This window comes from Cylas formicarius, unplaced genomic scaffold (genome assembly GCF_029955315.1).
Source record: "Cylas formicarius isolate icCylForm1 unplaced genomic scaffold, icCylForm1.1 PGA_scaffold_4__25_contigs__length_36172078, whole genome shotgun sequence".
Classification (NCBI taxonomy): Eukaryota; Metazoa; Arthropoda; class Insecta; order Coleoptera; family Brentidae; genus Cylas; species Cylas formicarius.
In genome coordinates this window covers 30,241,324-30,255,228 of record NW_026844334.1, presented here as the reverse complement: position 1 = coordinate 30,255,228, position 13,905 = coordinate 30,241,324, and the positions used below count along the sequence as shown (strand labels likewise).

The 13,905-nt window shown below is 34.0% G+C and overlaps 1 protein-coding gene across 2 annotated transcripts in view; it reads right to left on the bottom strand.

Annotated features, from left to right (window-relative positions):
- The window catches only part of LOC132700417 (gamma-aminobutyric acid type B receptor subunit 1), a 476,519-nt gene that overhangs the window by 208,958 nt on the left and 253,656 nt on the right, over positions 1-13,905 (bottom strand). For both annotated transcript variants that reach the window (XM_060667722.1, XM_060667723.1), the window contains exon 5: positions 3,248-3,408. In XM_060667722.1, the coding sequence (XP_060523705.1) occupies positions 3,248-3,408 (161 nt within the window). The remainder of the gene's footprint in view (positions 1-3,247; positions 3,409-13,905) is intronic.

Sequence of the window (13,905 nt, the reverse complement as noted above, 5' to 3'; positions counted from 1 at the left end):
TTTGAAAATTTTGAGATTTTGTTAATTGAATTCACCAAAACGGCACCACCTATTTGGGACACCCCGTAGATGCTGAGCCGCATCTGTCAAACTGATTGAGTAGCGTATCATCTCCTTAGTCTGTGGTTAAATTTTCGTTGCAATATCTGAATCAGTAGCGTCCCAACACAATTTTATATGGGCAAATCAATTATGGCCTAAACTACGCTAAATTTGAATAGTAATTTCTTAATAAAGTGACGTTTATTTTAACTTAGGATTCCATTAAAAAAAAACGAAGTTGATGTCGCTGGGGAGGGGGAAATTTTTGGGACACCCTGTATCAACAAAATTATAACATTTTAAATATTCAAGAGAGTCCAAAAAACTTTTGTACGAAATTTTTTTTCGTATTTCTTATGGGTTTCCAGATCGTATGGTTCGTTTTATTTTGCACACGATGTACAACGAAAACGATGAAAATTAATATTATCTTGCTGTTTACTGTTTTTTTTTTCTCCTAAACAAAAAAGCTGCATATTTAGGATAGAAGGTGAATTTTCACTGCTAAAAAATATCCTTAGTTCAAACCCTTTTTCAAGTTTTTAAAATGATGGGGTACTTTTTGTGACTATATGATTTCCTCATAACACTCCTTCCACTTTTAAATTATTCCATTATCGGTTTGAAACAGTGTTTTCTTGAGAGAAAACACATATGGCGACCATCTGGTACATTGGGAGGCCCCGACAATTGCATCTTTAAGGTCTGATTAAATTCCTACATCTAAACCAGACGCAGCAATTCATGCGATTCTTCGTTTGGGTGTAAAATTCACGCCCCAAATAATCGACCAACGGTTTTCGACTTCTAGTTTGCGAACTATCGACAATTCAATCAATTAAGTCCATTCACCGCCTCTTCAATCTGTTTGGGGCCACTGGCTTACCAGGTTACGTTAGAGATGCCCGTTTCGCCCAAAACTATTAATTATACGGAACCGGGTGTAGCAGAGGCGTAACCGTCAGAAACTGATAGTTGCAGTCGAAAATTAGGAAAAGTTTTCTGCACTTCGCACACTGGTTCAGATGGAGAGAAAACCTTAAAATAGGATTTTTGTAAAGCAAAGTTGACTCCGTTTTTTATTGAGGATGTCTCTAAATATCTATTTAACAAAAATTTTGACTTTTCAATAATTAAATACTCAATTGTTTGTCCGCAGATATTTCTTGCCACGATATCATGGTGTTTGGTAGTGACTTCAACGTTGACTTTAGTTTAAATCATCATCATCAACAAATTGTCACTGAACCTACGTGTGTCACTGAAAACACTAGCACTCTTCTTGGTATTCTTGCGACGTCTTCTCTGGATTTATTTTTATACGCCTTTTATGTTCGTTAATGCGGTTCTTAAATGTTCTACTTGTTTGACCGATATAAATTTTGGGATGAGATCCACATTTCAACTTGTAGACTCCGGATTTTTGAGTTTAATATAATACCAAATTTATTTTATTATTATTCTACTGTTTTATAAATTTTTGTTTTCGGTGTTTTATGTGGGATGGATAGAGTTCAGAGTTATTTGAAACTGCGTTTTAGTTATAATACTATCGATCAAAGAGCCATTGTCAAAAGCTATTTGTTTTACAATATTAATTCATTTTCAAAATTTTCTATTGAAAGTGGTACATTAAGTATATGTTGATAAAAGCATAAAAGGCAGATATTTAGTGTATGTAAGGATGATTTATATCGGACAAACAGGTAGAACATTCAAGAATCGCATTAACGAACATAAAAGGGCGTATAAAAATAAAAGTTCGGATTCTAACTCTTCCATTCATTTAAATTCAGAAATGCACAACTTCGACGATAATTCTGATATTTATATTTATATGAATGAGGTATTCGAATTTAATACTTAATGACCAATTGGATTTAAATGCGTCCCCGTTGTTAAATTCAAATTTAAAACCCTATACCTGTAATTAAAAATCTATTACTACCTGTTTTCATATATAAGTGTCGGACTATAGTCATATTTTGTATTTGATAAAGGCACGGTGTTACCGAAACAACTGTCATAAAGTATTCAAAACTGTGAACATCTGAACATTTTTTGTTCTAATTTAAATTTGTGTTAAATGGATTTTCATGAAGTAAAAGCCACCTCAGTTCAATGCATACAAGCAAATAAAAGTTAGTAACTATGACCCCAAGAAATGAAAAGAAAGCTTATCTCCAGCATTAGCTTAAAATCGACTTTGGTGGATTTTGGCGCGCTTTAAACTTAATATCAACGGTTCTCCTAAGAGTCAGCCCGAAAAAGTAAGCATTGCTAACGATACTTGCACAAGTACGCTGAGAGGGGAGGTCTTTTGTCCATAGATAAAGACAAATGGATTGATTGACAAATGATAAAGTATGTAACTGCTCATTTGCTAGGAAATATAACCTTTTTGGTCATCAGCTGCATAATTTCTAATAAGTTTCCTTACATCTGGCAGGGCATGAAGTGACACCCAATTCTATTACCAGTGGTTTTAAAAATAAATTACGGAAAAAATAATGTATGAAGAGCGTTATGAATATGTTATGTTGAAAATTTATTCCGGAATATCATCCGTTCGATTGTTGAACTCCGACTGGAATCCTACAGATGTTTCGAAAAGATCTCACTTGGCATCTTCAATGCTTGCGCTCCGAAAACACCTCGAGCAAAGTGTGAAGTGACTAACGTTTCTACCACAGACTTCTTGCAGTTGATTTCTTCTTGTCTATACTGATGTTAAATGGCGATGCCGTAAAGTTATAACTATAATAGAGATCTGCCATCAACAGCATTAGTTTCATCTTCTGCCACAGCCAATCCTGCGTGTATGTCTACCAGTTTACCGAAAACTTTCAACTACCCTTTTGCTGGTAGAGTGATGAAGGATTTTTGCGATATATACATAACTATGCCCGTCTTCAACAGGTAAAAAAAAATCTTTTAAAGTAGAGACATGCATATTTTATTTTTAAAATTAAAAATCATGAATCATTAAGCAATTAACCCCGTAAACGGCAACATTCGTCGCCAAATCTGCCCAATAACACAAAAGTTGTGATTCCTCAAATTGTACCTAACATTTCACTGTTGCTTTTTCTTGCACCTGAGTGTACTTTTTAATCTTTAATATAATAAACCCACCCAAGCTCGATGGGTATTCCCACATTTCGTGCCAGTGTTGTCGCCTAATTGCGTTAGTTCATACACTTACCGATAAAAAACCAAGTATAGGACTTTCCATACAGATTTTGTTTGTATAGCTCGCAGAGCACTCGTCTAGCCGCCACAACGTAAAAGAGTCCCACGATGACTCGAGCGTCTTGCCGTCGTAAATTTCGGACAGCGTCGCTTGGGTCCGACAAGAACGATTGCCTGAAAACAAGCAAAACACGAATATAACACCAAGTGGATAAAAGCGTTCAAACAAATTGATTGATCTTTATTTCTCGAGATGACACGTTCGCATGTCAAACGGTATCGGGTAATATCCGCTTGATAGAGGATTGCTTAAATATGCAAACACACTTAGAGCGAATTGATCTCTGTCGAAAACATAATGTAAAAATGTGAATGTGAGTCCCACACTTTAAAAACACAAGCAGCATCCGGTGGGGATTTTAGGTATATTTGAATAATCAAAAGCTTTTACGAAGTGAAAATTAAAGCCTAGGATATTACTGAAGCTGCTCTTCTCTTGTCCTCTCTCCTCTATTTTCTCTCCCTTGCAGATCATCAACCTACTGGCCTACACAGAAGATGTGGTCTTGTTAGCTGAATTAGAGAAAGTAAAGTTATGTGCTTTAGTAACTCCACTTTGGCAACCCAGCGAAAACTCTTCTTGGGTGATTCAAGTCTTGATGTGGTCGAGGGGTTTAATTACCTTGGTGTGATATTCTTTTCTCCCTCTTTGTTTAGAGCACTGCCTATTCTGGGAAAAGGAACTCTCCTCTTATCAAATATTTTATTCCGGATGTCTTCCAGTCTGGGACATACGTTATGCCAAGTTATATTAAGCGAATATATCAACAATGCAATGAGTCCACAATACAAGAATTTTTACTCAAGTTTTGCACCCTCTGATCTACCACCCAGCTAGTTAAAATGTTAATCGCCAATGTCCATTTTAAGAATCATTACTTCACTAAACAAGATCAATTTGAAACAATTTCACACCTATTCACTTACCATTGATTCTCTTGTAGTTTTCCAATAACTTATCACCGCTTAATGAAATTAAATTGTAAGAAAAGAAAAGATGTTCATGTTGACAGATTTTTCCCGATTTGTTTACTATTGTGTTTTTTAGGTTTTTTGTAATTTCTGATGCTGATTTCTTGTTGTAGAATCGAATTGAATTGGAATTACTAAGCGAGATCTTCTATTTTTGGACTTTTTGCGGTTTCTCCTCTTTTACACCGCGACCAACGAAACAACTCTTTGCTTTTCAATGCGTCCATATTGTTCAATTGCATTAAGTCTATAGGTCAACTATGTGCTGGTAATGCCAAGCAACTTGCACTAACTTTTGGTGGAGTGTCGTACTTGGTGGAGCTCAATGAAATTTGCATAATCCAGAATTGTCCAAAATCAGAGCACCATATTTTTCTCCTCTTAACATAAAATTATATATAATTTTAATACTTTTGTCTATCACTTGGATCAGATTCCCTAAAATAATTTGAAACCAATAATCCATTTTGTAATAAACGTAATTCGATTATAATTGTCCTTGATGTCGCCAACATCACTAAAGGTATTTTCATCTATTTCAGGTTTCGGAAAAATGGTGGTATCTTCTTCTAGGTGGACTGGATTCTAAGGTAATGGCAAATTTGGGCTATGTGGAACTCGCCTTATTCCAGTCTTGAGCTTCGGATAAACAATGTTTACACGATAAACGGCCTTATTGGGAATCCCAGAAATTATATTTTACTATTCCCAGGTAATACTGTGATAATTTATTCAAAATGTGTGTCAGTGGGGTAGCAATTTCAGTTTTTAGAATGTCATGTAATGTTCCTATTTTTAAAACAATAGAAAAATGTTTCGTGTTAGAAACAAAACATCGTTTTTCTGTTATTTTAGTCCCTAGAATCCAAAAATATCAAAAATACCAAATTACATAATTTTTGTTGCGCTGTGTAATCCTTGTTATTGTTTATTGATATAAGAAAACCAGCCTTGCTTCTCTTTTTCTTTTGCTTTTCTTCTTCTTTCTGGATATTCTTATAATGGAAATTTATTGTATCTTGTTGCTGACATTGCTGTAATATTAAGTCTATGTGTTATAATTTATTATTCTATTTATACTTAATTTTTATAAATGCCATTGTTTGCATCGTTTCTTGGTGCAGGTGCTCTACAAATATTGTTTCTTTCCTTTTTTATTATTTAAGTAATGTAACATCGAGGCTCTTTGCTATGAGTATACTGAATGTATTACTTTTTAAGGTCAAAGAGTTTACAGAAAACCTACGCACACAGACCGATACCTTAATGCAGGGTCACATCAACATCCGGCCCAAAAATCATCGGTTATCAACTCTCTTATTTACTAACCAAAACTATCTCAGCCCGAGTCACTGAAAACGGAATTAAAACACCTTACCTCTGCTCTCCTCTCTAATAATTTCCACATTAAAGATATTAAGCGTTCCATCAAAAAATACACTTCACCACAACCTTCCAATAGTAATCCTACACTTGCCACTGTAGTCCTTCTTTACATTCAAAACATTACTGACCATATATCAAAAGTTCTAAAGAAGTACAACATCAAAACCAGATTTACCACTTGTCCAAAAATCTCTCAATATCTTCGGTCCGTCAAAGACAAAATTCCATTTGAGATGCCAGAAGTTTACTGTTTAGAAAAATATCAACTAGGCTCAAAGAACACGAAAGAGCCTTACAACTAAGACAAATAAACTCACCAGCTATTCCCGAACACACTCATGAGACCGGACATAAAATTTTATTCGATAAAATTAAAATTCTTACACGTAATCAGTTCTTCTACCAACGAAAAATCCGAGAGTCTATAGAAATCTATAAACAACCTAACAATCTTAACTGCGATACAGGTCGCTATCTGTCACCAATATGAAGGAGACTTAAGACTAGGACAAATAAATTCATTAGCAGTTTCATGAAACTGAATATCAAATCTTATTCGATAAAACTAGAATCCGTGAATGCAATCAATTCTTCTACCAATGAGAATCTATAGGAATCTATAAGCAACCAAAGGATCTTAACAGCGAGACAACGTTCATGCCCTTTCTTTAGCTCCGCGCCCTTTAAACAATATATAAGCAGGTACAGAGTAAAATACGAGCCAGTTTTAGTCAAGCTCTGAAGAAGTCAACGAGGTGATTGACGAAACGCCAGCAATTTCGACTCAGCAAAAACCGACGCAGGAGGAATCCAGAAGTTTTGTAAGAAGTACATTTTCTCACTATTCATATTATTACTTTACCATCTACTTTCGTATACAATAGCCTAATCGAGATTAACTCTGATAAATCAGGTTTTTCTGTTGAGTTTGACACTCATTACTACATAATGCGTAATGCCCATCAGCTAATGATTTTCCTACTTAATACATCAATTAGAAATTCTTTAAAATTGAACCCCTACAATAAATTACCTTGTATGAAATAAAGAGACATTACCGAAAGAACTTTCAATGGGAATTCAATCTCTGATTCAGAAATGTTCTGTAAGATAGAATGACGTGTACACATGAAACTAACTAGATATAAACCAGATATTAAATTTTTATAATCCTGTGCATACCAACAAAAATCACATTAAAAACAATTGAATCGTGGAAATGTCAGATAATAAGGAGATAATCAAGAAAAAGTGTTTAAATCTACTACTATGGCTATAATTAACAAATTACATTGGAATTTGGAATTTGATTTCATTTGAGCCGGGCGCTCAGCTTGTTGCGCCATTGTGCCCGGGCCCTGTGAAGCACAATTCGTGAGTTAGGAGGGAATGTAGAGGAGACCGACGGCCGAGGCATAGCGAATCAGCCTTCCAACACCCACTTCCAGAATATTTTCCTGTGTCCACTCCAAGAATTTTCTTAGTGGTCCACAGTCGATAAGTACATGCAGAGGAGTTTCATCCGCTGCGTTGCATCTTGGACATAATACATCTTGTATGATGCCAATGTTCGTAAGATGCTTTCTTGTTGACCTGTGTCCAATTATCAGCCTAATAGTCAGCCTCAGCTGATTCCGATAAGGCTGGAAGCAAGAGTTCTGGACGGCCCCCGAAATAGGGCTTTAGTGTGTCTCATTCCTTCAGCTTCAAGCCGCAATCTATTGCTAGATCTCTGGTCGAATAGACTTTTAATGAAGCGGTCGGGTACTGGGGTAGGACAGATAGGTAGTGTACTTGTGTGACCAGCTCCACTTTTTGCTAGCCTATCTGTCCTCTCGTTCCATGGGATTTCAATTACATTACAAAATTACAAAATGTTAATATATCAAAAAATGGCACATACTCCTTTTGACATTTCCGCTCTTTAATTATTTTTAAAATGGATTTTGTTTCTATTTGTAAAACATTGATTAGTTAAAAGATGATTTAAGAATTGCTTGTATTGGTATATTTAATTATACTTAGGTATAGTTTCTTTGTGGTACTCTCATCAAAAAAGGTTCGCCATTCCGAGCGACATCTACGTCTGGACACACCCACAAAAACCTGATTTTTAAAATAGAATCGTTCGATATTTTGGCCCTTAATTATTTGTTTCTGGAGGCGGCAAAAAAGGTCGATAATAATAATAACGATAATACACAGACACAAATTCTAATCTAGCCGCGATAAAATGACACCTCTTGAAAAATCAACTGACGTCGTAGAATGCCATAAGTCGACCACATAAATCTAAAATAAAGGAGAAAAATAGCAGAGCAAACGGCTCTTTCTCGTCGCGTTGAAAATATCTGGGGTACAGAAAATAAAGGCGTCGCATCGCAGGCAAAAATAACAATAACAGTCCCAGGAAAAGTCGCTTTACGAAACAGCTGAAAGATTAATGGATGAAAAACAACCGGTCGTCGCTCATAAACGGTTTTATCGATGTCAAACAGATTAACGTTAATACAAAAGCAATCACGACTCTAATAAGATCTACCGATCGATCGTCAAGGTTATTTTTGTCCAATGTTTGTTGTGATTTACGTTTCTCCTAGATCTAAAGAGACCATTTATTTTTTAACTCAAAACGGGACAAAAAAATTTAAGCTTCAGGTTAAACGTCTGGCGGGAAATTCAAATTTTAAACAGTATTTTTTTTTAATTGTAGCCAAATTAGGCAAAACTAAGATAGGGTTTTTGATTTCGCGGCAATAAAAAATATTTATTTACGTTACTCTAAATCGATATTTAAAAACTTTTAAAATTTAAATTTCCCGCCAGACCAGCCTTCAGGCTAACAAAGAAAATAAACACAACTTTTTAATTTTCTTTATTTAGAATAAGTGTTACTTAATGCAATTATACACTATAATTATTTTCATATTAATTAAGTGATTAAAAAAATAATAAGTAGCGAAAAATTAAAATCAATCACCAGCTTTACTAATCATGGAACTTTGATCTGTCAATAATTATTAAAATATATGCAACGCATTTTTTTTAAATTGTTTTTATACTTTTCAGAAGAACAAATTTGCTCTAATAAAGTTTGCGATGACTTTAAATAAGAATAAAATTCTTGGCACGTTTTTTTTACATTAACCTTAGTTATCAACATCGCTTCCAACACTGGAACCTGTAAATGATTTTTTTCGGATGTCCACAGTTTGTTCATGAGAGAAAAGAAAGTTCCCGGTAGACATAAAATGTATTCAATTAAAATACAAAAATTTTCATGTTTAAGACTGTTAGAACGAAAGTGTTTGAATACTTCCACTCAACGAGTTTCTGTTGAGACTTTTAAATTACCCCATTCGGTAATTTTTTGGGTAGTGACGTAGTTTGAAATTAATGTGAATTCGTCAAATACTTCTGTATCTTTATTACAGTGAATATATCCCTTTTCAATCAATATATCCACTGCGTTTTGAATATCTTCCCATGCGAGTACTTTTCTTAAATCTGCCCAATTAAATATCTCTATTTCTTTAGTAAGGAAGCAAGTCCACTGTTCCAAGTCTCCACGGCTAGTTTTATAAAATTCTGTTGCCATATTTTTCAACAGGTCTTCATTAATATTAGTGCCATTACCTTTTAGTTTCTGTGCCAAATTGTCTTTGAGATGATGATTTCTTTTGCCGCATCAATTGCCGATACAGTCCGACCCTCGACCTTCAATACAGCTTGAGGAAAACTTGCTGACTGAGCGTGTAAAAAATTAAGCCACAATTCTAACGTGGGATCTTCAAAAAAGTTTTTCAACAATTTGGGACATTTTTCAATGCTCAAAAAATAGTCTTTTAACGGTTGGAACATTTTTAAAACTCTCTCCAAAGCAGGCATAAGCGCAAGCCACCTGGTTTTACTATAGCCAAGCATTTGGTGATGTTCTATTTCAGCTTCAGCGCAAAACTGCTTGAGAGCTTCCACTCGAACCGTGTAAATATAAAAAAATATTTTATATTTATTTTATATTTATTATTATATATTTTGACAATAATGCTTTCGTATTCTAAAGGTTTATTGCATTGTGAATTATATGGGCTCCACATCCAATACCGTCTGTGAATCCCCGCCCAAGCGTGTTTCCTTAGCTACATGATTTAAATTTTCGCGCTGTTCCACAAAACGGGACAATTTTGCGTCTCGGAGCTTTGTTTGGGGACAACGGGACAGGTGACCTATAAAAGGGACAGTCCCGTTCAAAACGGGACGTATGGTCACTTTACCTATATCGCACAATTGGGCGAGCATTTTCCTATCTTGTAATTGCATTTTTGTTGTTTCCGCCAATTTATTACCAGCAGAATATTCCCCTAAATTACGCACATCTGAATCGAAATAGTTTAACATAATTTTCAAATATACAGTGTAATTCATAAATATGTGAGAAAGCACACCATTATATTTTAATATTAAATACCGTCAATATTACTGCAATGTACGGTTATTATGGCCTATACTTAGTGTTTTCGGATTTATGGCCCTTTTTTCGTCAAAAATGCCCTGCGTTTAACACACTAGATTTTTACGACAGCTCTAATTTTATTATGCCAACAATTTTATAAAGCAGTTCTCTTCTTGAAGTTCGAATCGTTTATACATGGTGAGTCAAAATGAAAAATATTAATTTTCGTAAAAAATCAAATGGAACACCCTGTATATTACACATTCATTAATTTCCTTTTAATGTTCTTTCAATATTATTAAGGATTCCCTATACCAACACTTTTTTGAGCTATAAGCATTTTTTTGAACAAAACTCCGAAAATTTGCAAAACTTTGGGAAAATATCGCAATAAGCCAAGAAAATGAAAATAAGTAAATTTTTAATTTTGTGAAAAAAATGTTTCCTTTCTTTGCATTAATTTAGAACCCCTGCCTTTCTTAAAGCCCAAGATATTGAGTGGCCATACAAATGTCCCTTAATCGTCTAAATAAAGTGAAACTTAATTAAACAGTTCTTTTTTGGTTTGCAATACTGCATCCTTAATATTATGCCTAGCTTAAAATACTGTTTAAATTGTTTTTCCAAAGTTGCGCAGTTCATAATTTAATTTTTGCTTAAATCTCGGATTTTGTAAAACAAAGAAAGAATTATACTTAATTTGTCTCTGTAGACCTCTCACGTAATATTTATTTTGTACTCAAACTTTTGTGATATTTTCGAACGGTTTGAAAATTTTGAGTATTTTATTCGTAAAAATGTATACAAAATACTTAAGGTATCAAAAAATACTAAGTTTAGACTTAATAAAATTGAAATAGCATTAATAGGAGAAATTAATGGAAGCATAATATATATCCTATATAAATGATTCGAACTGCAAGACAAGTAATATTTTATAAAATTGTTGACGTAATAAAATCACAGCTATCGGAAACTGCGTAAAAAATATATGGTATTAAACAAACGGCATTTTTATGAAAAAATGGCCATAAATCCGAAAACACTCTTTATAAAATATAACAACCCTTACAAAGTGTTGCATTAATAGAAATAGTCAGTTTAGACCATAACATTAGGTGATTGAGTATAAAGGGGAGTACCTATCAACGCCTTAATATACCGGGTTTTCATTTAGAATAATAACAGTTTGATTTCCCACATATTTATGAATCATTCTGTACATTTTACAATAATTTTATATTGCTTCTAGGAGGAATAAATTTGTTTTAGCATCTATTTTGGACGAGACAAAATATACATTTTTTTACGCAATAGTTACGAATTTATTTTGACAGTATAAAAAAAAATTGTAGGTACAGTTCTGGATCTTTCTAGTTTTATTTCTTCATGGATACTTGAATGAAGGTAGAAATCGGTATTGCAGTTGTTGGGGCGTTTGACGATGTTGATAGACTCAAAATTTTTCTTGGATAGAACAAAGTGCGATATGCAAGTATTTTGGTCTTACCGAATAAAATCTGCTTATTTCATTATTATGGTGATCTGATAATGCAGTTAGGTATCAACTGGTATAAGTCGGTGTTCTATAGAAGGTAATTCAGAAGGAATAGAAGAGATTCCTGACCGTGTGACTTGGTTTTCGATGGAACTTATCCATGACTATTCGCAATGAGAGATTTGTTCATAAATTTGGCCGTTACATGTGAAAATGAGAATGTCTGCAGGTGGGTTTTAGGAACTAAAAATTTAGCAAAAGAGACTTAAGGTCACAAATAACTTGAATGTCTTTTTTATCTAACTGAATAATTAGTTGATCAATTATATGGAACGAATTTAGCACAAAACTGGAAGCTTTTTCTGTAAAAGTTTTCAAAGTAGAGACTAGATAATTTGTTAAACAATAGGTAGAGACACCGATGACGTTAACGATGGGTAGAGTTCAGTCAAATTTAAAAAAAGCATTTAAGTTTCAAAATTTAGTATTTGTAAAACAAAATCGTTTTTCTACTCCCGTCTGTAAAATGCCTAATTACACACCGATTTAGCGTACGGGAAGCGTCACTTTACCACTTCAGTTTCGTTTCCCACGGATCCGAGCCACTTCGCACATTTCCGGGATTTTACCGCACGGGTTTGGCTGCAATCGGATGTTTTCGGAGATTTTACCGCACGGTTTGAATTTTGACGTTTCTCAATTGTGACCGTCATGTCAGTAAATGTTTTTATGTTGTTTTGCAACAATGTACTCAAAAATTAATACACAGAAAAATGTTGTGCAACATATCAGACAATTTAAAGCTATAAGCTACAGTTAAAATTTAGTGGACTATTCCGTAAGTAAATTGACGTGTATAATTTAAGTTTCCCACAGAAATTTTACATACCGTTCGCAGTTTTTATATTAATATCTTGCCAACACCAATTGTTGCTGTTGCATAAAATACTATTTTCCTACTTTTAAGCAATATGGAAGTGACTGATCCAGAAAATGTAAACTTAGTTTTACATGCAATACCGATTATTACTTATTATTTCAAATGCTATCTTATTTAATATCCAATTTTAGACTAAGAATAAGTTAATTTTTTATATTGATTGTTTTGTGTTGGCAAAAATGTGTTCATTAGTATCCTAATTATTTTTAATATAAAAACAGTCTATTCCTCGACATCTTTTTTTCAAGAAACATATCATAGGTTTTCGAAAATATAAAGAGGATTTTAAGCTGATGAACACTTTGCTTCTCTTCCATTTAACTGGCATTATAATATCTAACAAGTCAAGTTAAACTTTACGCTCGAGGTGACATGCACACAAAAACGGCGTTGATACATAAAATTGGCCGCGAGAGTGGTTGTACTAATTGAAAAGCATCGGAAAATTCACGACCAGAGAAACTTCGACGGATGAAATAAGTTTTGGCGATTCAGCGAAAAACATGGAATAGGGTAGTACACAAACAACCCTGTATGAAAAACAAACTTTAAGAGTCGACGAAACCTGAAATGTGTGAACTTTTCAAGGCGAAGTTCAATGTCGTGCAATATTTAAACGAGTCTCCCACGATCAATACAAAAATAGGTCCACGTTTATGAGATATACATTCATTTTCCTCGTTTATCGAAGTCGCAAATTTAAATAAACCAGCTAGGTAATGTCTAACCTATTTTCGCTATTACGAACAGATTTAATAAATAAAATGTGATGAATTTGTTGGGGCTGTCGATGACAATACTTTTGTTTTGGCTGTGTTTTTGAACTTTAGAAGAGCTTTTGAGACTGTCAATAGGGATATTTTAATAGCTAAGCTAGAAAATATGGGTATAAGGCACTTATACCTGGATTGGCTAAAATCTTACTTATCTGGCAGAACACAAAAAGTATTAGACATTTGTGACTGAGTCTATCTTGGTGGATCATGGGGTACCACAGGGGACTGTTTTGGGGCCATTATTGTTTCTTCTGTATATTAATGATCTAGCCCAACTTGTGAAAAACAGCAAAATTACATTATTTTCCGACGATACCAAGATGTGCGTCGTTGGTAAGAATATCGAAGAAAGACAGCGAGATATCAATGATGACCTGTATCGAGTGTTTGAACGGCTGTACAATAATAATCTTAGCATTAATGTCATGAAGTCGAAGTTCTGTTTGTATGGCAAAAAACATAGATTGACTGGTTTGGACCTGGAGAGTGTTAATACTAATATAAATGGCGTTAAATTTGCAGTATGAGAAACATATAAAATATTTGGGAATTATATTAGATCCACAATTAAATTTTGATGCACATT